We start from the raw sequence: 23,392 nt of genomic DNA, 5'->3' as shown, positions 1-23,392 counted from the left end.
ATACGTGCTGAATTTTCCGGAGATGAACGATTCTGAATTTCTAATATTGATTTGAATAAATAATAAACATTCTGTTTATATATTGGTGATGTGTCGCGTTCCGGTTTCAGCCTGTGTATATCCGATTTCAATAGGGTGGCATAATTGCGTTGACTGCTGAGGGCCAATCATCTCTCGTCAGTCGAAATTCTATTGGACCATACTTCACTTATCGTCAGGTGCGGTGGAATCACTTTGCCGTGCGCGTATAATACATATTATACATGGAATTTTTGTTTTAATTTTATACATACATTCTCTAAGGTTTTTTTTTTACGTGTCTAATATCATCTCCCTTTCGTATTTTATTTCAGCGTTACTTAATACATCGAGTCGAGAAAGTGGCAATCACAAGTAGCATCACTTTAGAATTTAAAAGAGATATGACGCAAGCATTCATGATTCAGTCTGAATTCAGAACGTAATTCCGGATGTATAAGTCCGGGCTTTTAAGCTGTATCTAGGTAGTAGGTATCTATTCAGTCTGCTCTTGCGGGGATTTCAAAAAATCATCTCTGGCAACCGTGTCATTATTGTCTAATCATTTTTGTGATGTTTTGTGATTACTAAAATTTTACCTCAAAAAGCAAATATAAATTGGATAAATCTATAAATTCACCATTCCAAGAATAGCAAGAAAACATTTTTTTTATCAACGATTACAAAGCATTATTTGAATTATTATAACCAAAATCTATTTTCTGGGTTCCATATAATAGGGCTAGAGAATACATAATATAAATTTACTACTTACCAGGCACATACCATGAGTACTTTTGGAGAAATAGTAGAGCCTTCTAGCCGCAATGTTTGGGAAGATTGGGATGAAACTAATGAAGACATAAACATAGTTCAGTAAGTCGTAAAATATTTGTATTGGTTAACGCAGGCCGTACTGTCTTCTAAGATTCTATTAGAATTGCCTTGTCTCCCTGAGGTTTGAAACCTATCACAGCTGACGAAAATATTATGGATGTATGGTGTATGTATTTATGTACTGCTGCCTGCCTGTAAAAAAGGGAAAAGCCAGATGATTTTTGTTGTTATGCATATATTGATTAATTAAATCAAACATTATGCCGATTATTTTAATATTTATATCATAAAATATAGTCACTTATACGCCTTGTCAACCTATAAGTACCCCACTAGCCTACCACTCATATTTTTTCCTAAGTTGCAGTTTCTAAGTAATATTTAACAATTTACATAAAGTATATTTATATGGAATTTAAATAATTTGTTTTTCTTTATGTAGATTACATTGGAAAAGAGAAAATGAACCAAATCACATAGGAACACTAATTATATTGGAAGGCAAATACTTATTTGACTCCCTAAAACAAAGTGAAAATATGGATATGGTGAATTCAGTAACTGGCATTCATATGGACCTGTATAGAATCAAAGCATCAAGTGATTATGTTTGTGTGCTCAAAGATTATGATTTAGTTTTGAGCAGTCAAATAGTTGACCTTATGAAAACTTATATCACAGTGAGTGATGAAGTCATAGCAATATTGATAAAACCTCTTGCCACCTACCATTCTTCAGGAGACCAGTTACAAGACTGCATCATTAGGAGACTTTCCACTAAAGCTGATTCAACATCTATGCTCATGAATTATCTAAAGTTAGAACAACCAAACATAATATCTGGAGTGTCAGCTGGAGGTAAACATTAAGTTAGCATGTGTGATACCATTTGTGGATATACCCCAACAAACTTTATATATTGGTTCCCTAGATCTAAACATATTTAGCATTATTAGCATCTGAACTTGGGTTAATACCTGTTTTTATTATGAGGTCTTCCAGTGTTTCTTATTGCAGCAAATAAATTATTATCAAATCAGTAGTTCTCTACTGTATTTCGTTTTTTGATCGAGTATTGTGATAGCTAAGAACTGGTGCTGAAAGTGGCATGGGACAAGAAGCAAATCCCAAGCTGCATTACCCACTAAATGAATCATAAATATTTAAAATGAGAATTTGAATAATTAAGCATTTCAATATTTTTTTAAATTCTTTAGGGTAAAATATCAGAATTTCTTTACAGCACCAATTTTGTTACTACTGCCTATGTATAGGTCATAATCAACAATTATTACTATAGTTTTACAAATAAAACATTTAAATATGATATAGACACATTCATTTAAATATTTATTTTTTGTTTTCAGCTATTTGTCTAAGAGAAGTTCTCAACCTACCAGGATCAGCAGTTGTATTTTACATGGAACAACTTGAAAATAATGAAGTGAATGAACTTTATAAATTATTACGAAATCTTAACATTTTAGTTGGCAAACAAAAATATAATAGTATATTAAGTTCTAATTTGTATGTTTAAATTAATAACAAATTAAATGTTTTAACCGTTAAGTATATTGATTTTATTATAATCCTTAAGTTTCCTAGAATAGTGATGTGGTTGTGATTAAGTGTGAAATAACGCGACCAGTGTCTACAATGTTTTTAAATATAATACTTTTGGACTGTAATTACAGACTTGACCCCTTTCACATCTTGCGACGAAATACACACGGCGAAAAGTGGGTGCAATAGTTGTTCTCTACCTACAGCCTGCCTCTTCATGGATAGTCGCCATGTGACCATTATTATAGAAAACTATAGCTTCCATTGCTATGCTAGCACTTCCTTGGAGAATTTGGCATTGACCATATAGACAGAATGAGATCCTAGGTGGAGAAATGACAATAAAATATTAAAAACTAATTTTAAAAATACTATTTATAGTCTATTAGTCTTCAAAAGTTTTATGGTAGACGCTTTGGATTTATAAAAACTAAGCCCAATATTCCTGAGATCAACACATGAACAGTCATAGGAAAATCATTCTCTCATGGTAATACATTTATTCAACTTCAATACAAAGTAACATAAAATATGTAATGATTAGATTTTTTACAATTCATAAAGAAAATATTATAACGTAAGAAACTTATAAAATAAAATATGGATACACTCGTAATAATATACAAAAAAATGCACAGCCTATTGAATCGCAGAACAGTAGGATTTGGTTTTAAAAGTAAAAAAAAAAAATAAGTATATTAAGTACAACGTACATTCTCCAATAGTGCCTGGTCAGAAAATATAATATGAATTTGGGTAACATGATTGCAGTTACACATTTTACCTATCAAGGTATTACAGTGACACAATACAAAATGAGTTAGTTACAGTAAACCGTATGTCGAACTCAATCCAATAAGAAAAAGCTTATATGTTTGTTAGAATTAACGCTGAAACAGTTGAACGGATTTAATCCAGTACATAGTCTACCCGTGTGCCACATTTCATCTAAATCCGCTCAACTATTTCTGAGTTTACTTCTAACAAACTTCAAGACATACTTACAACTTTCGCACTTTTAATATTAATAAGAAGTACGATAACATAAGAAATCATAAATGGCCGAAGTCTGGAATGCAAAACATTCTTTGCTATTTGTCAAAAAGCTGTTTTTTTTAATTCGGTTACTATAATATTAAGCGTGCGAATATGATAGATCCTCCTACTCATATTTTAGCGCGAGGCGCTGAGTACGTAGATACCTGATTTTGGGCTGGATTTTATGAGAAAAAACAACCCGTAGTTCCATATAAATTTATGATACAATATTTATTCATATACTTACTTATATAAGGGTCTATCGTGGTGATCTGTAACATAAAAGTTACAAATCAAATGTGCGTTCTTTTATATTATGAACGTACGAATTGTTGTTACCTACATATATGTAGGTATTTCATCATTGTGAATGACAAAGTATGATTTAATAAAATCTCTTTTCAGCAGCAAACTACCTGTATAATACAGAAGTTATCACTCAATATAAAGAACGTACCTACCTTTCGTTACTAGAATCAACACTTGCGATTAGCAAACGATGAAATAACCAGTCAAATGACGCCATAATAATTACGAGATATCGTGGTCACCTTAATACCATCCCAGCGAAATATGTCTTAAATATCAAGCCAATTTTTTTCTGTAACATAGTGAAAAAAAATCACAACGATTGGAATGGAACTCCGTCATCAGGGATCGCACGACCCGAATGGGACAAGACAGACGATTGGTGAATGTACATTGTTATAATTCGCCAAATGTAAGAAACTCGTCCAACTTTCAATATAATTTGATACATTTCTTTTTTCACTCAAATGCCAAAACTATCTGCCATCAAGCCGCGAGTGTAACAATTATTATTATAATTAAAGGCAATAATACTACTATAGTAGCAACTGCCAATTGAAACTACCGACTACAGAATGTCAAACCGTTATTCGAATTGGGCCTTACTGCTTCTATACTGCAATATTTGGTTGTTTCATCTTTGATTACACTGAACATGATCAAAACATAGAGCAGTTGCAGCAATGTGTCCTATTTTTCTGCTTAGACGTAGAAGTCACAATGCACCGATGATTTTTGTAACATTGTGGGTCTTGAACGTATTAGACTTAGCTATAAAAGTATATAGGTAAACAATGAGTATTTTACGTCTGTCTGTATGTTATTACGCTAGATAACTATTAAAGATACCAAAATGTCCTATTATACCTACCTTTATTAAAAAGGGGCCTCACGTCGAAATACTACGTTTACTATAAACATTTTAGGTCTATAGCGCATTGATATTGATCTTACATGTATATATGAAAGTTGGACGTCATATACATATAAAATATTTGAAACAGACACATACTTTAGAAAATTGTATCATTAACTTAAGTTTGATATAAATGTATAACATACAGAATACAACACTAAGATATTTATTTAAATAACAAAAAGTCAACTACAAATATCTATATTACGAAGAACAATTAATTGCGCGTTCAAAATATACTCAGATACAAGCAATTTTATTTTTATTTTTGATATAGACTTAAACATTGTAAACTACCATATTATATTATTTAAAAAATATGCAGAATTTACCATACTTACATCATATTTAACTCAATATTATTTAAATGATTGGCAAAAATATTATTAATGAGGATATAACTACAATAATGAAATCTAATGTTAAATGAATATTTGCAGCATATTATGATTTTTTATAAATTATATACCAAAATATAAACACATAATTATTATAGAACAAATCATGCAAAACGATATAAATGTCAGGTTTGTTAAATGGGTATGTATAAGTTGAAACTGACAATACTTTTGTAAAATAACTGATTTTTAAATAGAGGTAAATGCTATTATTTAAACTTTGAATGTTTAGCAAAATTATACTATTTTAAGATATAAGTAACTGTGATAGTCTAACCACACCTAATAATAACATAAATATTTCATATATTATTGTAAATAGAGATAAGCACATGAGTCAGTAATATGACCGATCATTAAAAACAATATCAATGTAGTATAAAAAATTAAGCTTACAAGCAAATTCCTAATTAGGTACAGCTAATCACATCGTTAGATGTTTCAACACAGCTACAAAAAGTATGGCAAATGTGCGACTCATAATGAATATCCTTACTGTAATAACTTACTATCATTTTACAGTATAAATAAATATTATCAAATATTTGGGACCAAGCTATTTTACATAGGGACCCACAGGGCAGGCAACTCTTAAATTTTAATCTGATAGAGAGGGGGGCAGCGTAAATTTCATAAAGGCAGGCCCAATAGTAGTAGAAAACACATACAATAGTATGTACTTGTGTTTAATCTATAAGGAAATATTGGCTGACAGCCTACCCTACTCCCCCTGGCAACGTCCGTGTGGGTACCTACTTGTTTAATTTGTACTCTATATAGTTATGTACTATCAATATTGTATGTGGATAGTACATGTCTATACATATCCCAACTAACAGGCAACAATAATATCATCAACTATAATTTGCCAAATGAGAAAAGTATTTTATGCAATTTAATAAACAACTATAACAAATTATATTAGCAATGTTTTTTTAAACATTTGCAGCACATATCACGATCCGCGGACAAAAAATTTCGGAGGAAAAATTGTCACTATCGAATTAGTACAGTAAAAATAGGCACGAGTTTTAGTATTGTAATCTGCAAGCTCATGTAATGCTCCGAATACAAATAAATAAACAGATTGACTTGCTAATTGTCCATTAGCGACAAATAATAACTGAAGCTATTATGTTCCCATATAACGGTGTGGTAATCATCTATGCGAGTAACAATTCGAATGTTCGAGTATTGGAGCCGCGACCAGTAGAAATCGCTAGAGATTATAGACAAAGCTGCCATTAGCAGTCTTGAACAGGTGAAAATAGTTAAGAAAGAAAATTCGAGTATGTCGTCTGGAATCTAGATGCTCAATCGAAAGCCTATAGCTATCTGCGATTAAAACTACTGCGAGTGCTCATAATAATATTAGGTATGTAATACGGGTACCTATTTATGTCCATTATGCAGCTGACCGCCCAGAGTAATTCTTACGAAATTTATACATTATTTTTAGTATATTACAAACCCGAGATTAGTTTGTCGAGAATCAGTAGCACAATCCATTGCACAAATTTTTAACATTTGTTATATTTTATCCCAAAAACAAATTAAAATTTCGTCAAGCTTTACCTTTTGTATTAATAAAAATTCGGCGTATGTCGGTCGCTCCCTGATGCCTACTACTACAGAAAATGTTGTAAATGTACGCAATATTCATGTTATGTTAAATATAATCATTCTTTTTAATATAAGTATCCAATAATGCTATGCTTTGAATTTTTCCACATCGGCCAGAGTATTAGGCTTTCCAAGAAATTCATAAAAGGAAATATATACTTATAATTATTTTTAATTGTAATAAATTTACGACTAGACACAAAACACAAAGTATATTAAAAAAATCAAGTTGTTCATCAAATTTTAAAACCTAACAAGCAAACATATTTTACAATAAACTATGCATGTTATAAATATTAATAAATGTCTCAAACCCACTTTACGTTAAAAACTTAACTTTGTTAAATCTTAACATATACCTTATATATCTATTTATACTCACTTGCTAAAATCTAGCTAAGCTAGTCTGCACTGATTATAATTTATTAAACTTCAATACAATACCATGTAGATTAGTATGACCTGGACTCCATTAAAAACTTCATTAGAGACGATAACAAAAAAAAATGTAATTAGGTATGTATATTACCCTATAACATACACCATTATTATTAAAATAATAAATATATTAAATTACTAACAATTTCGGAAACAAAAGGAACCATTATAAAAACTTTTTAACGAAAAACAACTGACCCCGAAAACCACTACAATCCAAAAACTTTACATGAGGATTAATAACATATATTTTTTTTATCCAGTGTTATTATCTTCGTCCCAATTCGTATTTTTATGTCTGCAAAGGTGCCTAATTTGAATTGAATATTTATTCGAGTTTTAACTTCATATAGCTAGCATAAAATTACACCCGACTCAAAAAATAAATTGTGTGCATATAAATATAAAAACACGAATCGAAGAATAAATAACATTGCTTGTGTTTTAGTATTTTTTTATAAATCCATATACATATACAGTTCAATTATTTTTGTACTATAGTGATTTGTTGAGTCGTTATTTTTATATTAACAGGTTTATATTTTTTTCTTTTTTGTTAATAAAAGGAGTATCTCGAAGCTGTTTTGGACCCAAGAATAATGAAAGTCGTTATTATTTTGAGCAGTATCCCGCTGCATCTTCAAAGTCCTAGGTCCTATACCAATGAAATTAAAAAGGGACCATTCCGAACGTATGCGAAATCGAACACAAAAATAATCATAATCGGCCTACAGGGTTACAATTATCGCTGAACAAAGTAAAATAGAAAAAATATGACGAATAGACCTTCTTTGGAGCCAGTTAAAAAGTATTTGGGATATTGATGTATATATAAAATATTATTTAAATCCTTTCCACTTCACCGCTCAATTACCAACTTTTAAAAATAGACGCGCAATCCAACCTAAGCGAAGGGTGCGGCAGATGGTATGTTTGTTCGTTGAACCAATCGCAATTAGGAAAATATTTTTTTTTTTATAATAGAATGTAATTATCAAACAATTTCTAATAGAATAAATATTAGTAATGTTTCAGAATTTCATTCTCTTATACATATCTAGTAATAGATGTAATATTAACCCCAGAAAGACGGGACGACAGAATACCATGAGAGCTAATAAATGGACCGAGTTCGCAGAAATGATCCTACCTAGAAACTGGCAATCTAACTATACAAAGTAATTCTTTCAAAATGTTGATAATGATTTGTTATGTATGCAATAGAAACATATTTTTATTCCTTCATGGGGTTAGAACTGAATTACATTACTAGAATAAAATCACCAAATAATATATGTTATTTTTGATAGTTTACAATAAATATTTGAATTTTGACTACTTTTTGGGTATGACCATTTTTGCACAAGGTCCAAATGACACAGCCGCCTCCCTTGTCGCTCGTATACCTCAGGATGTGACTAGCTTTTGTGCACGGACCACAATATAAAATGAGGTGCACAACTAGGGTATTACAAAATAACACATTTATAGCCTATAGCATAAGTTCTACAATAAGTATATCCTATTTCTCAACTACTAATATGATGCAGATCATGCTGTATGAATGGATCTTATATTAATAATGGCAATTAAAAATATAAATCTAATGCGGTAATTATTTGGAAATATTATAAAACTGACTTATATAAAATATATTATATTTAGGCAATTATATTTGTATAAATATCACTAATTCAGAACTCTAATAATATGTATGCATACGGGCGATAAAGCTTATTAATAATATGAACCTTCAAAATAGACAGTACTGCTATATGCCCAAGACTCCGCGTGTAAAACCATGGTTTCGGATAAAGCGAAAACTATACGCGATTATAGAAATGCAAGTTCGCAATAAGATTTTATTATATATTTTTTTTATAATGTTTTCACTATTCAATAAACGAACCGCAAGCAAAAACTAGTTATACCTAATAAAAGTGATAACCCTAGCCTCGGGACTGTTTGGAACATTTGTTTCAAAAAAAATGGCACACCTTCCTTTATCAATATTTTCAAGTATAATAAATTGTAATAAAAAAATATTGAAATATCAATGCTCCATAGCAACATTTAAAGAAAAATTCGAATTTAGTAGATTTTGATGACTAATTTGTAAACTTATTTCACACATTTCCAATTTGTCGATTGGTTTCAATTGCTATATAAGAAACATTCAAAAAGATATAACTTTTTATCCATTTTACGCAAACAATGACGGTATGTTACTTCGTTTTTTATAATGGCTTCATTACACGATCACAGTGCCATTAAATAAAAATTTACTTGGTAAATTAACTTTTTATTATATCATAATAAGCATTTTTAATAATAAATCCCAATTAAATTGCTTTTTATATAAAGGTAACATGTAGAAACTTCGTTTAGCACGCTGCCGATTACCGAGGCTTTTAAATATATTGCTTATGAGAATATAATATTACATAATCGCCTACAATAAATGCTGGCCTAGTATTCTAAAAAATAATCATTATTGATTAGGCAATTTCGATTACAGTAATAAAGAATTTCAAACATTGTATTACAATATTAAATTTGGAAGTTATGTGGTTTACTCATAACATTAAATATAGTATCTTATTATCTATTTATTTCGATCCCGCGATATACGATTAAGCCGATGGTAGTCTGTAATCTGTATACACATTCAATGTGGGTAATATATTGATGTCACATCATTATTTAATTTTTGTTTCGTGTAGTGTAATTCTATTGAACGCCTACATTTTAAACAGAATATGACTTAAATCTATTTATGGTATTATCATCTATATGTTACAGTTAAAACCCTTTCTCAGAAACAATGCGTTTTCTCTAGTTGTAACTTAAAAAGGGTTTTAACTGTAACATATATAAGATAAAAACTTTAATCGATTTCCTTACAAAATATTATGGTTGCTTCAGTTAAGCGTCTAGTGACTAATTCTATATTACCATACAAAAATAAAATTGTCTTGGACAATTAAGCTTTCATAAGACGTAACATAAAACTCTTTTCTCTAAATAACTTTGGAGGTACATAGAACAGCCTTTCGTTTTTATATTCACATCTGTAATTTATTTTGTTTTACCTTAAATATCATTTATGCCGCCATTATTTTGACCCGATTTGACATTGTCCAAGATTTTATTAACAAACTCCGATGTCTTTCCAGCTATATTTACCTCTGAAATTAAAACGTAGTTATTATACAAGGTGTCCCAAAATAGTCAAAATTGTATGATGTTTGTTGTATACAGCAATTAAATAGTATGGAGAGGGATTATTAGATTTACTACCAAAATGCCAATTAAGTAACAGGAAGAAGAAATCTTGGCCTATGTCCAGCAGTGGACTGCAACATGCTGATGAAGAAAGCTCCACTAGTTGGCATTCACAACAGGATAATGATTTTAAAAAAACTAATCCACATAAAGTTGTCTTTCATAATATTACTAATAAAATAACATTATTCCAATATATGTAGGATATAAACATAACATATAATGCTGGTGCACACTAATGTTGTCACATACATCTATGCAGTTTTTAAGAAACAATCCCCATCTTAATCTTCAATCCGATTCCGAGAATGAACCATTAAAAATAAATCATTTGTAATCATGTTACAAAACCTTTGTTCTGATTGTTAATTTTTGTGTTAGACCAAGAAAAAGCGATTGGGATCGTGTATTAAAAAGGGCGTTTAGATACTAACAAAGTACAGAATAATCACGAATACCAGTGCTTATACAGCTTATTAAGGTGTTTTGGTAACTCGTAATTCATAGTCATATTAATACATTAATTATTCTCCAATAGTGTAATGAGGATAACGAAATACATTAACAAGTTACTGCAATATGTCATTGACACAATTACCATATAACTACTGTTATTAGACTTTAATGAAGCCCTAGCTTAAGAGAATATTTAAAAATAAACATACCTGTTGCTGTTTTGACGACATTATTTATATGGGAATTCCAATCAACATCATTTTGTGAATTAGTCATCCTGTTACTAATAATGTGTTTCATTTGTTTAATACCATGTAAAAGTCGCTCTAAAAATATGAATAAGATTTTGTTACTTAGTGCATCACATTTGAAAATAATAAATATATAAACTATAACATAGGGGAAACTGTAATGAATTTCTTAGAAACTATATGGCTTATTGGACAGTTTGAAATAGGTTTATTGACAACTTAAAATTTTATTTTGGGAACAAAGTGATTTTTAACTGATATGGCGATAGGTTCGCCCCCTACGATTATAAATGGTTATTTATATGGCTTTAGGAATCTACAGCCACATCATTTTAAAGTTTAGAATATTACATTTGCATTGTGCTGTAACTAAGGGGTGGCAAGACAAGCATAATGCCACTGAAATTGTACAGCTTCTGGGACCCCCAAAACGTTAAGTTTACAGTGTTTTGTGTATTGGGACCTAAAAAAATGATCATTGGAAAATCTTTACAAGTACTGATTTTTTATGTTACAAGAGACCCCATTCAATTAATTTGCCACAGGCTGTTTACTGTATAGTTACATCACTGCTATATTGGAATAACAATAATAAACTTACTGTGTTCTTGTTCTAAACCATGTAATTTTATTTTATTGGCCTCATGTTGTGCTTTCTTCTTTAATCTACAAGCACGTGAAGCCAATTTATTTTTCTCTTTTCTTGTTTTTGGCCTTATATTGAAAGGCAGCTCACTGACAGGTATCATATCATTTATTACTTTTCCCAAATTGTCCAACTCTTTACCTATCAAATATAATTTCCTTGGGTTTGGAGTCAAATCATTTCCATCACCTTTCCTTGCTTTGCCACTGAAAAATACACACAGTGAAATTTTAAAAGGATTGTTTTATTAAGATATAAGAAATAAAAAAATATAAATATATACCTAAATTAACAATTGCTAAACTAATCAGTAAACACAATTCAAAAAGTCTATGCAGTAATCTATGTATACACCCATACATACTAACTTAAAATGTGTGTATAACAAACATAAATCATTTACCTGTGTTTTATGCCCCTAACACTACAACTTGGGCTGAATACGGGATCTGTGACTGAATTTAAAATATGTGGATCCTCTGATTTCTTGTTCAAAACCAACCGCTGACCCTTGGGTCCTTTGGCTTGAACATTGTATTGCCAGAAAAATCTTTCTTTTTTGGCATTCATCCGTGCTTGCTTTGTCTCTGATTCATCATTGGAATCTGAAAAATAATAACTTGAATGAAGAATGAAAATTTACATATTCACAATACAATATTTAGCCCTTTACAATTCTTAATAATATAACTTCCAATTTTGGACATAATTAGTATTGAAAGTAAATTATTAAATTGCAAAATATTAAAATCTTTGATGTGCATCTCTATTAATATCTTGCAATGGAAGATACAAAATTAAACAAAATATTTCCATAGGACCAAGGCCTCTATCCTTCATAATAAACCATGTGACTCCCTATGGCTTCTAAGTAAGGAAAGGTTAATAGAACTCATCAAAATATATGATACAGACATTATATCAGTATATTATTACTTATTAGAAAGATAGTTCATTGTGACATTTGATGCTTTTTTACATTTTATAGTAATACTTGCATGATATGTAAGCTGATACACAAATTAATGCCATCTTCCCTCAAACTTACCATCTGAAGAAAGATCTTCATAACGGTCACTGTCATCATCAGATTCTACATCTCTATCATCCTCATCCTGGGAGAACTCTCCTGTACCAGGACTCAATAAGCCACCAGAAAGAGACGATGCAGATCCCGCCTCTGCCAGAGAACTTGTAGATAGAAGATGTTTACGTGGCTCACGACGCTGCCATATCTGTCAAAAACACAACACACACCATGCATAGTCTTAATATTTTAATCATATTACCACTACAAATAAAGGGACTATAATAAGTAAATATAAAATTCTTATTGGTAACATAAAAACTATATAAATAAAAATGATTAAATATGCAATTATTTAATTTAGACACAATATTAGCAATTTGAAATGTTGACTCAATATAATCATTGTTCTAAATATTCTTTATTAGATTGTTAAGGCAAGAGGGAATATAGGAGAGGTATTGTTGGATAATATTTCACTTTACTATAAAATTTTTCATGGTTCAAAAAGTACTATAAAATAAAAAGTGCTATATAATGTTATTTAAATGAATAATCATCAAACCTGTTCCATAGTGAGGTGAGTGGGAGCTGATGAAGACAGTTGTGTGTGTTGTGGCTTTACACTAATAGGATATGGTGGCAAAACTGTTGATGCAGGAACTGATTGTCCCAGTGCAATTTCACCGCTATAACCATCCATTCGTAGCAATAATTCTGGTAATTGATTCACAGGCTGGGCAAAGCTAGAAGAAGCAGAGCTGTGTTGACTTGCAGGAGAGAATGCAAGCTGGGCTCTGCCATAGGGACTGCATGGGCTATCTGCAGGTATTGTATTGTTTATCTGTACATTATTCATGCCACGGGAGCCACTCATAGCCCCACCTATTTGCACACAATACCCACTCTCTTCTGGCAGAAGCAAATCATCGAAATTTAAATCATCTAGAAGTGTATCTGGGTTTGCATTCAATTCTGCTAAAGTTGGCCCAAGAATTAAGTCAGCTTTGTCCACTTGAAATATATCATCATCATCCATTTTAAATGTGTCCATTTTGGAGGATGTGTCGCTTTCGAACTTGTTGTACTGCATAGTTGGTACATTGTGGAAGGAGCCTGTCAGGTTGTCCTGGAGGCAGAGGTCCAAGTCTGTATTGAAGTCGCCGAGATCGGCGCGCCGTTGAGGGATTGGCACCGAGGCGGTCATAGAGCCCAACTCAAAAGGGGACTCCTGTTTTATATCTACGCCTGGCTCGAGTAGAAAGTCATTTGTGTAAATAGAATCCGACATTGCACGTGTTTGCGTCGAGTGACCTTGACGTATAATAAATAGTCTTGTTGATAGACTAGCGCACGCGCCTTGAGACTTTATCGATTAATTCACAACGAAACCCACGTGTCAATATTTTGCTTATATTTAAATTTAATCATCGATATTACACACAATAACTCTATTCATTATCACTATTTTAATTTTTATTGCAGTTGCAACTAGATAACATTATTCTCTGGTCCGATTACATAACTCGAAAGAACACAAATCAAATAAAATTCATCACTTGGATTAATCACAATGACTTTCAATAATATGTATCGTATATAGACAAACAATAGTTTTCTCACTGTTTATTATTAATTGTACCTCGGAACACCACTCTGCTTATATGAAACTGTTTTACACAATAATGTGCAACTTAGAAAGAGAAGTTTGATTTTTGTCAAAACAAATCGAAAGTATTATCACACACAATAACAAAAACATATTTTGCTCGAGATAGTCGAAGTAAACAAAGATTTTATTATTATTATTCCGCAAAACCAAAGGTCATTGGAGTGAGACAATTAATACAAAAACGTGTAGAAAAAAAGAGACACATATATTTCACGATCTGAATTGGCTAGGCGGAACAGGAAGAACTTGAATTCTAGCGTCATGTTATACATTACACACACATCTTGCTCCTATGTATTTTGAACGAATGATTTTTTACAATATAAGAGAATGTCATGCCGTAATTGTCAATGTAATGCATTTTCGTTGTGGGACAAAATGTCCATCGTATGCATCCCCAAATCAGGTGCACCACTTTTTGTCATAAAAAGAAAAGATGAACGTTTCGTTCTTTTTTCTGAGTTTACATTGTACTACACTGAGGTATACTTTGAGCTCAAAATAAGAACAAGCATAGAAGGAATCTAAATTACCCTCATATACTTATCCTATTTTTTCAAATAGGCCAAAACCGTTGAAAAGAACGAGACAAATATTATGTTGCTAAGGTCGGCTTGCGTACACTTTAAAATAATCAAATGGTTACCTTTGGTCCTCTTTATGATGCCGACTTAAAAAGCAAATAAAATGTCAAATGTGCCCACTTGCCAACCTCAAAACAATGTCACAAACGCGCCCACACAATTTAGTTACGTTATACTTCAGCGCGTGCTTTTCAAAAGTGGCTACATGTTTTGTAATATTTTTGTTGTTAATTTTAATAAATACACAGTGTTTAAATAAAATATAGCCCTACGAACAAGCAATGGCTTGCGTTATTGTGGGATATAAATCTCATTCTTCTCGTAAAGAAAATGAAACTGAAATCACCAGCTTCCATCGGTGAGTAAACAAAAAAGCCAATATATTTGCTTAAACCCTCTACATAAGTGCAAAAAGTGTTATTAATTATACTTTATTATGCTGTAGTCATATTATAATCTGCTGTTGGCCATTCGATACAGTAATTATTAAGTATTTTTTATTTTTACCAATTTACGTAGTCGAGTTCAATAGTGTTGTGCTGCATATTCTGTCGATAACATAGATGTTAGTATATTGTAGTTTACTATTTTGCATAAATTGCCTTTTACTTACAATATACGGTGGTGTGGTGGTAAAAGCCACTTGGAAACCGTGCGCGAAGGCTGGGGTCGAGGAAACTATCTGATTTTCATAGTGTTTTTCATACAATGTGTTTCATTGCAGATTCCCCAAAGATGATGTTATGAGGAAAAAAAGGAACCCAATTGGCATTAGAAAAAACAGCACCGTGTTTGCTCTAAGCATTTCGGCAAAGTTTTATTAACATTGAAATAAGTTATCAAACATATGTGCCATGAATGATACCGCTGTGTTTTAATTTTACTGTCCCATTTTAGTAGCTTCTGTCAAATCACACCTCTTGGGTATCTTTTAATCCCTAAGAAAGTCAGAAAAGAACAGAAGGGGTGCTGGCTTTCTCCTAGACGAAATTCTTGCCGATTTCTTGTTTGTTACTTACAGCGGTTTCCATTCCTTCCGAAATTTCTAACATTTGCTTAATTTAATTATCTAAATGCTAAACCATTTTTGTGTGAATGACATTTCGGAAGGCATGAAAACTGCTGTAAATAGCAAATGAAAATTGGACAAAATTTTGTTCGAAGAAAGCCGGTAGTTCCATTGTTTATGTAATTTAACAGCTTCTTAAGTAGTGCTTTTATATACCCAGACTTCTTCTGGTACTTGAATACCAAATCAGGGTTTTGATATCTTTTTTTAGCCTTTATCTAAAATAGCAGCAATTTGCAGCGGTTTGTAGTTGACTGACCGAAAAGTGTTTATTTTAGCAGGTCTGTGAATTTACCATAGCCGATAGATAACACATCTATCGATATCGATAAGATGTCAAAAGGGATCGCAACACAATTAAATTTCTTGCTGTCTAAGACAGAGTACACTAAAATTTCATAGTGTTACTTCTATGCTTGTCATTGTTCTGAGACTTTGAGGGTACAACATGACACATTCCTCTATATATAGTCTATGAAACAAGTAAGTAATAGATATTCTGTGGTTAGAAACAAGAAATGTCGTAAATGTCGTAACCAGCTGAACGTCAAAAAGATAGTGACAAAATAATAGGTATACAATTCAATTATTATGGGCGACGAAAAATTAAATTCCAGTAACAAATGTGAAACAAAATATCAATACAATGTCATAATCATCGGCTGTGGTATAGCGGGACTATCCGCTGCTAATTATCTTTTAAATAATGGTATGGATGATTTTATTATACTGGAAGCTAGAAAACGTATTGGAGGCCGAATTGTATCAATACCAATGAAAAATCACAAGATTGAGTTAGGAGCTAACTGGATTCATGGCGTTTTGGGTAACCCTATATTTGAAATAGCTATGGCGAATAATCTGGTTAATATAATAAATATACCGAAACCTCATAAAGTTATAGCGGCAACCGAAGATGGCAAGCAGGTACCTTTTAGCGTATTGCACGAGATACACGAAGCTTACGTTTGTTTCTTACGACGATGCGAAGAATATTTCTTATGCCAGTACCTGCCTCCACCAGACATTCACAGTGTAGGGGAACACATTAATTTGGAAGCCACAATATACTTAGAGCGCCTACCAACATCGGAGGAAAAAAAACTAAGAAGGTTAATATTTGATTGTTTATTAAAGCGAGAGACATGTATATCTGGCTGTAACAGTATGGATGAGGTTGACCTTTTAGAGTTAGGTAGCTATACAGAACTTCAAGGTGGAAATATCATGATACCTTCAGGCTTTAGTTCTATTTTAGAGCCACTGAAAAAGGATATAAAACCTGAAAAAATACTAAGCAATCACCCAGTAAAAAAAATTATATGGGACACAAATGAACATGATTCAAGATCTCTGGATGATATGGGTGAAGAGTCAGAGGACTCGGACCAAACTGTGATAGAAGACATATCTAAAACTGCCTCAGACAAAATGATGAATCCGGGAGAGGGCACTTCACAAACTGACAATCTACCAAAACCAAAGAAAAAGAATCCTAACTATGTAGAAGTAGTGTGTGATAATGGAGAATCATATTTTGCTAATCATGTCATATGTACTATTCCTTTGGGTGTTCTTAAGGAAAATGTGGCTAGTTTATTCCAACCTGCTTTACCCCAATACAAAGTGGAATCAATAGAGAGATTATTGTTTGATGTTGTAGACAAAATTTTCTTGGAATATGATAGACCATTTCTAAACCCTGATATTACTGAAATCATGTTACTATGGGAAAGCCCAACTGTGCCAGAAGATTTAGCAGATTCATGGTATAAAAAAATTTATTCATTTAGCAAAGTATCAGAAACATTGTTGCTTGGCTGGGTATCAGGTAAAGAGGCTGAGTATATGGAAACATTATCTATGGAAGAAGTGGCAGCTACATGCACAAAGATTTTAAGGAAATTTTTAAATGACCCATTTGTTCCAGAGCCACTGAATTGTGTTTGGTGAGTTCTTGCAATTTTATGGTTATATAGTCCAATATATATGTATAGCAAGTATATTATACTTTTTTAATTTTTTTTATGTTTACTGACAATGAAATGCACATACAATTTTTACAATTATAACATTTTCAACATTTTATGTCGGGAATAATTAGAGTAATTTATTCTTGGGGAGCTTGTGCACCAGGGTCTGAAAAAAATATGTTGTACTTACAGGTTCTATAATTTGTAGATTTTACATATTTGCTAAATATGGAGCTATGTAAGTAAGCATCTACACAGGCCATAGATGTTTACTTAAATTACATACAAAAGTACAACAACCATTATGTTGTCTATTTAAACTAGGCTTTCTCCCTATAAAATCCCCAATGACGCATCATCTATTAAAAAAATTAGATAAAATCTAAAATGATTCCCATAGGAGCTAATGATCATAATAAAATGTTTTTTTATAATAATTCTGTTTCTATATTTTAATCTAACATGATCTCTGTAATAAATTTTATTTGAATCCACTCCATGGTCACTGTGTTTACTACTAACAAATTTCCAAAAATTTTCACAAACATTCATACTTATATTAATGTGGTAAGGAGAAAGATAACAGACAAGAGTGTAATTAGACATTTATCATAAAAAATGACAATATTTCTGTTCATATTGTTCTAGTACTAGTTGGAAGAAGCAGCCTTATACTCGGGGATCTTATACAGGCATCGCAGTTGGGGCAAGCCAGAGTGATGTTGAAAGTTTAGCACAACCATTATTCAGAAATGTTCATGACAAAAAGGTATGTTTTCCTTACTACCAATACTTACGAATGTAACAAAATAATAGGGTTAGATGTAAAAACTTTACCATCATACATACATAGCATCACACCTTTTCCATTTCAGGGATAGGCCAAGGTTTAACACATCTACATTCTGCCAAAAACTGTTAGGTTCCATGTAATAGGAAACAAGTCTTTTTTTCCATTTACCACACACAATTCTATACTCCCTAGCTGATAATGAGCAAAAAAAAACAATATCATTTTGCCCAACCCGGGTTTCGAAACGATGTCCTCAGCGTGGTAGCTATATCGCATACGCCATATAGTTGTATTAATATGTTAACTGCCTTTGTGGCGAAACTTAACCACTAAGGCAGTCACCATCATCATCCCTAAATTAAACATGAATATATACAGAAATAATTGTGTATATATATATGTCATGGCATAATCATATCTTACACATATATTTTGACTATTGTGTGAAAGTCAAGTACCTGATGCCTGAAACAATGATTCTGAAACTACGCCGCGTCTTGTACGAAAATGGTTACAAATGTATGAGTTTGTAACACTCCCCAAGTCTTTGGGATCAACACCTACAATAGGTTTCTATTAGAACTAGTGTATGTAGGGTCATTAGTGACAAAACAGACGGTGACATAAGTATTAGTAAAGCTGTAATGTAACTGGCATTAAAACTAAGATGTAAAAGCCTGATTGTGGGAATCCCCTATTACACACTGACTATAGCTCTTTTTCAAGCAATATTTAAATATTTTTTTTAATGTTTATTATCACTATAAAAGTGCCCCCACCCACACATGTGTTTTAAATGTTATTTTTAGGGTTCCGTACCTCAAAAGGAAAAACGCAACCCTTATAGGATCACTTTGTTGTCCGTCTGTCAAGACCCTTTTCTCAGGAACGCGTGGAGGTATTAAGCTGAAATTTAAATCAAATACTCAGGTCTACTATCCCTTGGAACTGTGAAAAAACCAAACTTCTAAACCGACGCAATCAAAAGATACAGCCGTTTATGTCGCAAATTTTCGAAACTCGCAAGGGATACAAAACCTATAGGGTACTTCCCGTGAACTCAGTATCTTGAAATTTGGTTACGAAGCATCGTTTTATAGTACAGATAAAAGAAAAATTGCGAAAACCGTAATTTTTTAGTTACATCATAATATAATAAAAATATTTTTAATAATTTTAAAGTTACTACCCCTTTCCTCATGAACGCGTTGAGGTATTAAATTGCAATTTATATCAAATACTCAGGTCAATATAGACCTGACCTTTAAGCTGTAATAAAATCAAACTTCTATGTCAATGCAATCAAAAGAAACAGCAATTTAAGCCGCATATTTTCAAACTCGCAACTTCTCGTTATCTAAGGACGGAGTAAAGCTGTGATAACAAGTCTGTTTCTCACTGTCTTTTTCTATTACGCATGTGTGGGAGCCGGTTTAGAATAAATTATAGCGGAAATCAAAAAATGTTCAATATCAATTATACTAGAAAACATAATTACATAATAACAGCTGTTTCTTTTATTAGAATTTTACTGTATGATAATATATGAACTGATCCTTGATAATTATATTTTCAGCAAGTGCTGCTCTTTGCTGGAGAGCATACACATAGTAGCTTCTACTCAACTGCCCATGGAGCATATTTGTCTGGGCAAGCCGCTGCTCGCCGCCTGTTAAGTCCAGAAGAGTCTACTGAAAACTTTCTTGAATGTCCTGGTTCTGCTGATCTCAACTCTTGGATACAGGGTATTCAATTAGAGGGGTAACATACTGTTAAAATTAGTTATATGTTATTACATCTGCTTAACATGCACAGAATTTAGGTACAATTTTAGTTCATTGTATTTATCACATTCATGACAAAGGCAGTGCCTCTTTTGTATGATTAGAACTATTTATAACATTAGGATGTACATGATACTTTATGTATTAATTCTTCTATTCTGTGTCATAAAGGCCTTACGGTACAATCAGTTCTGGATTTGTAAATATGCCGTATAGGCCGCGACCTATGGGTGGCAGATTTCAGAGGATGCTCACTCGATTTAATTAATCATTCGTTTATTTAACTTTATTGCCTTCCATGATACAAACAAATGGAAACTTATTCAGTACGTTAGAAACCTACATATATACATATACCTACCTACACGGGGCGGCGGAAATAAAGTTGCCTACATTCATAAAAAGTATAAATCCGGCACTGGGTACAATCCTGGGACATATAAAAACTAACTTTATAGAATTTATGTCCATAAAATTAGTCTAGATGAAACTAAAGTAAATTTTTTAATTCCTCAAATTAACATAAGTAAACTCCTACAAGCAGTATTGATTGTCTAAAAAGATTGATTGTGTAAAAACACTGCAACTGAATTTCTCACCTTAGTATATAAATAGTTCTAATTGCTCTGTTTCTCTATAATTTTTAAGGTTTCAAATATAGCCTTCAATGAACAGTTAATTATATATACTCTCGCCGTAGGCCGCTTTCAATAAACATTCCAATCACTATTTTCAGATCGATAATAAATATGGATCAATTAGTATGGTTTAGTCTTGGATTGGCCCGAACTTGGCGATTGGTATCGTTTATTCTAATCGGCCATAAGTGATGAGGAAGGGCAAGGAAGGCAATATAATTATTTCATTTTTAATTTGAAAATGACTATATTTATTACAACGACTCGAGATTTCGGATATTTGTACGTTCTGTTACAAAAATGTAACAGGATAGTTTAGACAGTATTTATTTATTAATTACTCTGGCTCCGTACGAAATTATTACCAGTTGGGCGTAAAGTATTTAATAATTCACGAATAAAGGTACCGATTATATATTACTACTGGGTATTGGATAAAGGGTGGCAAGTCGAAGAGCATAAGTTATTATATTATAACAAATACTTACACAAAGTTAATAGCCGCTATTTTGCGTTTAACTTATATTTTTATTTATAGTCGTTCTCAATAAACGGTCCCAATCTTAATCTTCAATTGGATTCTGAGAATGAACCATTAATAATAACCCATTTCATGACAAAAAAAACTTTGTTCTGATTGGTCCATTTTCGAGATAGATCGAAAAAAGCGACCGGGTCGTTAATTGAAAATGTCGGTTAGATTGACTAAAAGATAAAAAAAAAACATTTTCTATTGTTCACATGCTTAAACACGATCACTTGTAGGATGTCATTTCGTTTGTGATCCTTGATCTAGTACATATACATATGTAAATTTATACTTTTATTGATGATTACATAAATATTCATTTGTTTAATACTTATTCAATGCTATCAACCGCTTAATCAGAGGCTCGATTTTAGTGATTATATATTGTAGATTTTTAGAAATATACTTTCCATAAAAGTAAGTGCTATTATGGCACTTTGCAAGAATTTTCCCAAGCTATAAGTAATGCATTAAAGCTAAATATTAATATTATGTTCATGTAATCAAGCAATAAACACTAAAGAAGCGATCATAATTAATTTTTTTTTGGTCTAGGGGCTGATATTTTAATCACTAGATAAAATACAATAAGTATGTCAAATTAAATATTAAGTACTTACAATAATTTTGTGAATAAATTATGAAATTCTCTCCTTTTCTAATTTTGTCAGGTTAAATACTTACCTTTATTTTATCAGCAGTATCACTTTTATCTGATGATTAAAATTCAGCTATACTTACCTAAATTATTGAAATATGATAATTATATAATATGGTTAATAACATTGGAATATTTTTTGTTCTAATGTTAATTATAATTATTTTTTTTTATTTTACACATTAGAAATTATGTTGGTAAAGAATGTAATGTTCATACAAAATATAGTGAAACATTGCTTGCACAAAATTCTGATATGAAATTGTACATTATATTGTGATATTTACAAATTTGAATGGTTGCCAAATTGAATGATGTTTCCAGTGTAAGCACTATGATATTAAGTATTTTACGGAAGCATAACATAGGCAGATGTGTTATATTTGTTATATCCTGAAGTTTATCGGATTTTTGTTTATTCTTATTGCTTTATAGATATTCAATGTATAATATACTAGATAGCATTGGGATCTTTTTACAATCTTGGGTTAAAAATGTAAATAAAAATAGCAATTGAATTTCAATTTGTCATTATGAAATTGTATTACAAATCTGTAAAGCGATATAATTTATCTATAGGTAATATCAATGACACAAGTGAATACAATTATGCACTTCAATTTTACGTTACACAGAAACACTACCTTATTAAAAATGTAATAGATGTATAACTAGGTTGTATTATTCAATTTATCTAGTCAGTGCAATGTTTTGTATCGCTTTAATAAATCATCCAAAATGTTATTTCATTTTTAATACTATAATAAATATGCTCCAATTGCCGAATTTTTCGGTTTATAAATTAAAATGGTGTCTTGTTGTTAGTACATTATACTCTGCTTATAGTTGCTCAGGACGGTATTCAATCGTGCTTTATCTATAAGTAT

General features: G+C 31.5%; 3 protein-coding genes across 4 annotated transcripts; 2 read left to right on the top strand and 1 right to left on the bottom strand.

The window, feature by feature from the left end:
* Positions 1-537: 537 nt before the first annotated feature.
* Positions 538-2,422, top strand: LOC115451310. The gene is made up of 3 exons (XM_030179597.2): positions 538-894; positions 1,298-1,713; positions 2,223-2,422. The coding sequence occupies exons 1-3, from the start codon at positions 806-808 to the stop codon at positions 2,390-2,392; spliced, it is 675 nt and encodes a 224-aa protein (XP_030035457.2). The 5' UTR covers positions 538-805; the 3' UTR covers positions 2,393-2,422.
* A 479-nt stretch (positions 2,423-2,901) lies between these two features.
* On the bottom strand, positions 2,902-14,725 carry LOC115451302. 2 transcript variants are annotated; one of them, XR_005112596.1, is made up of 7 exons: positions 13,371-14,096; positions 12,827-13,013; positions 12,182-12,383; positions 11,734-11,984; positions 11,091-11,207; positions 10,027-10,328; positions 2,902-9,950 (listed from the first exon to the last, which is right to left on the bottom strand). XR_005112596.1 is itself a non-coding variant. In XM_030179588.2 (6 exons), the coding sequence occupies exons 1-6, from the start codon at positions 14,094-14,096 to the stop codon at positions 10,234-10,236; spliced, it is 1,578 nt and encodes a 525-aa protein (XP_030035448.2). In that variant the 5' UTR covers positions 14,097-14,725; the 3' UTR covers positions 2,902-10,233. The 2 variants fall into 2 exon arrangements, 1 of the variants encoding a protein (XP_030035448.2); XM_030179588.2 differs by having other exon boundaries at positions 2,902-10,328; positions 13,371-14,725.
* A 1,909-nt stretch (positions 14,726-16,634) lies between these two features.
* On the top strand, positions 16,635-23,249 carry LOC115451303 (spermine oxidase). Its single transcript, XM_037440359.1, has 3 exons — positions 16,635-18,079; positions 18,752-18,872; positions 20,473-23,249. Exons 1-3 carry the CDS (start codon positions 16,722-16,724, stop codon positions 20,659-20,661), a joined length of 1,668 nt encoding a protein of 555 aa, XP_037296256.1. The 5' UTR covers positions 16,635-16,721; the 3' UTR covers positions 20,662-23,249.
* The last annotated feature ends 143 nt before the right edge of the window (positions 23,250-23,392 follow it).

Source organism: Manduca sexta, chromosome 19 (genome assembly GCF_014839805.1).
Source record: "Manduca sexta isolate Smith_Timp_Sample1 chromosome 19, JHU_Msex_v1.0, whole genome shotgun sequence".
In the NCBI taxonomy this organism is placed as follows: Eukaryota; Metazoa; Arthropoda; class Insecta; order Lepidoptera; family Sphingidae; genus Manduca; species Manduca sexta.
The sequence above is the reverse complement of the archived record's forward strand: the minus strand, read 5'-3'. Positions and strand labels throughout refer to the sequence as shown.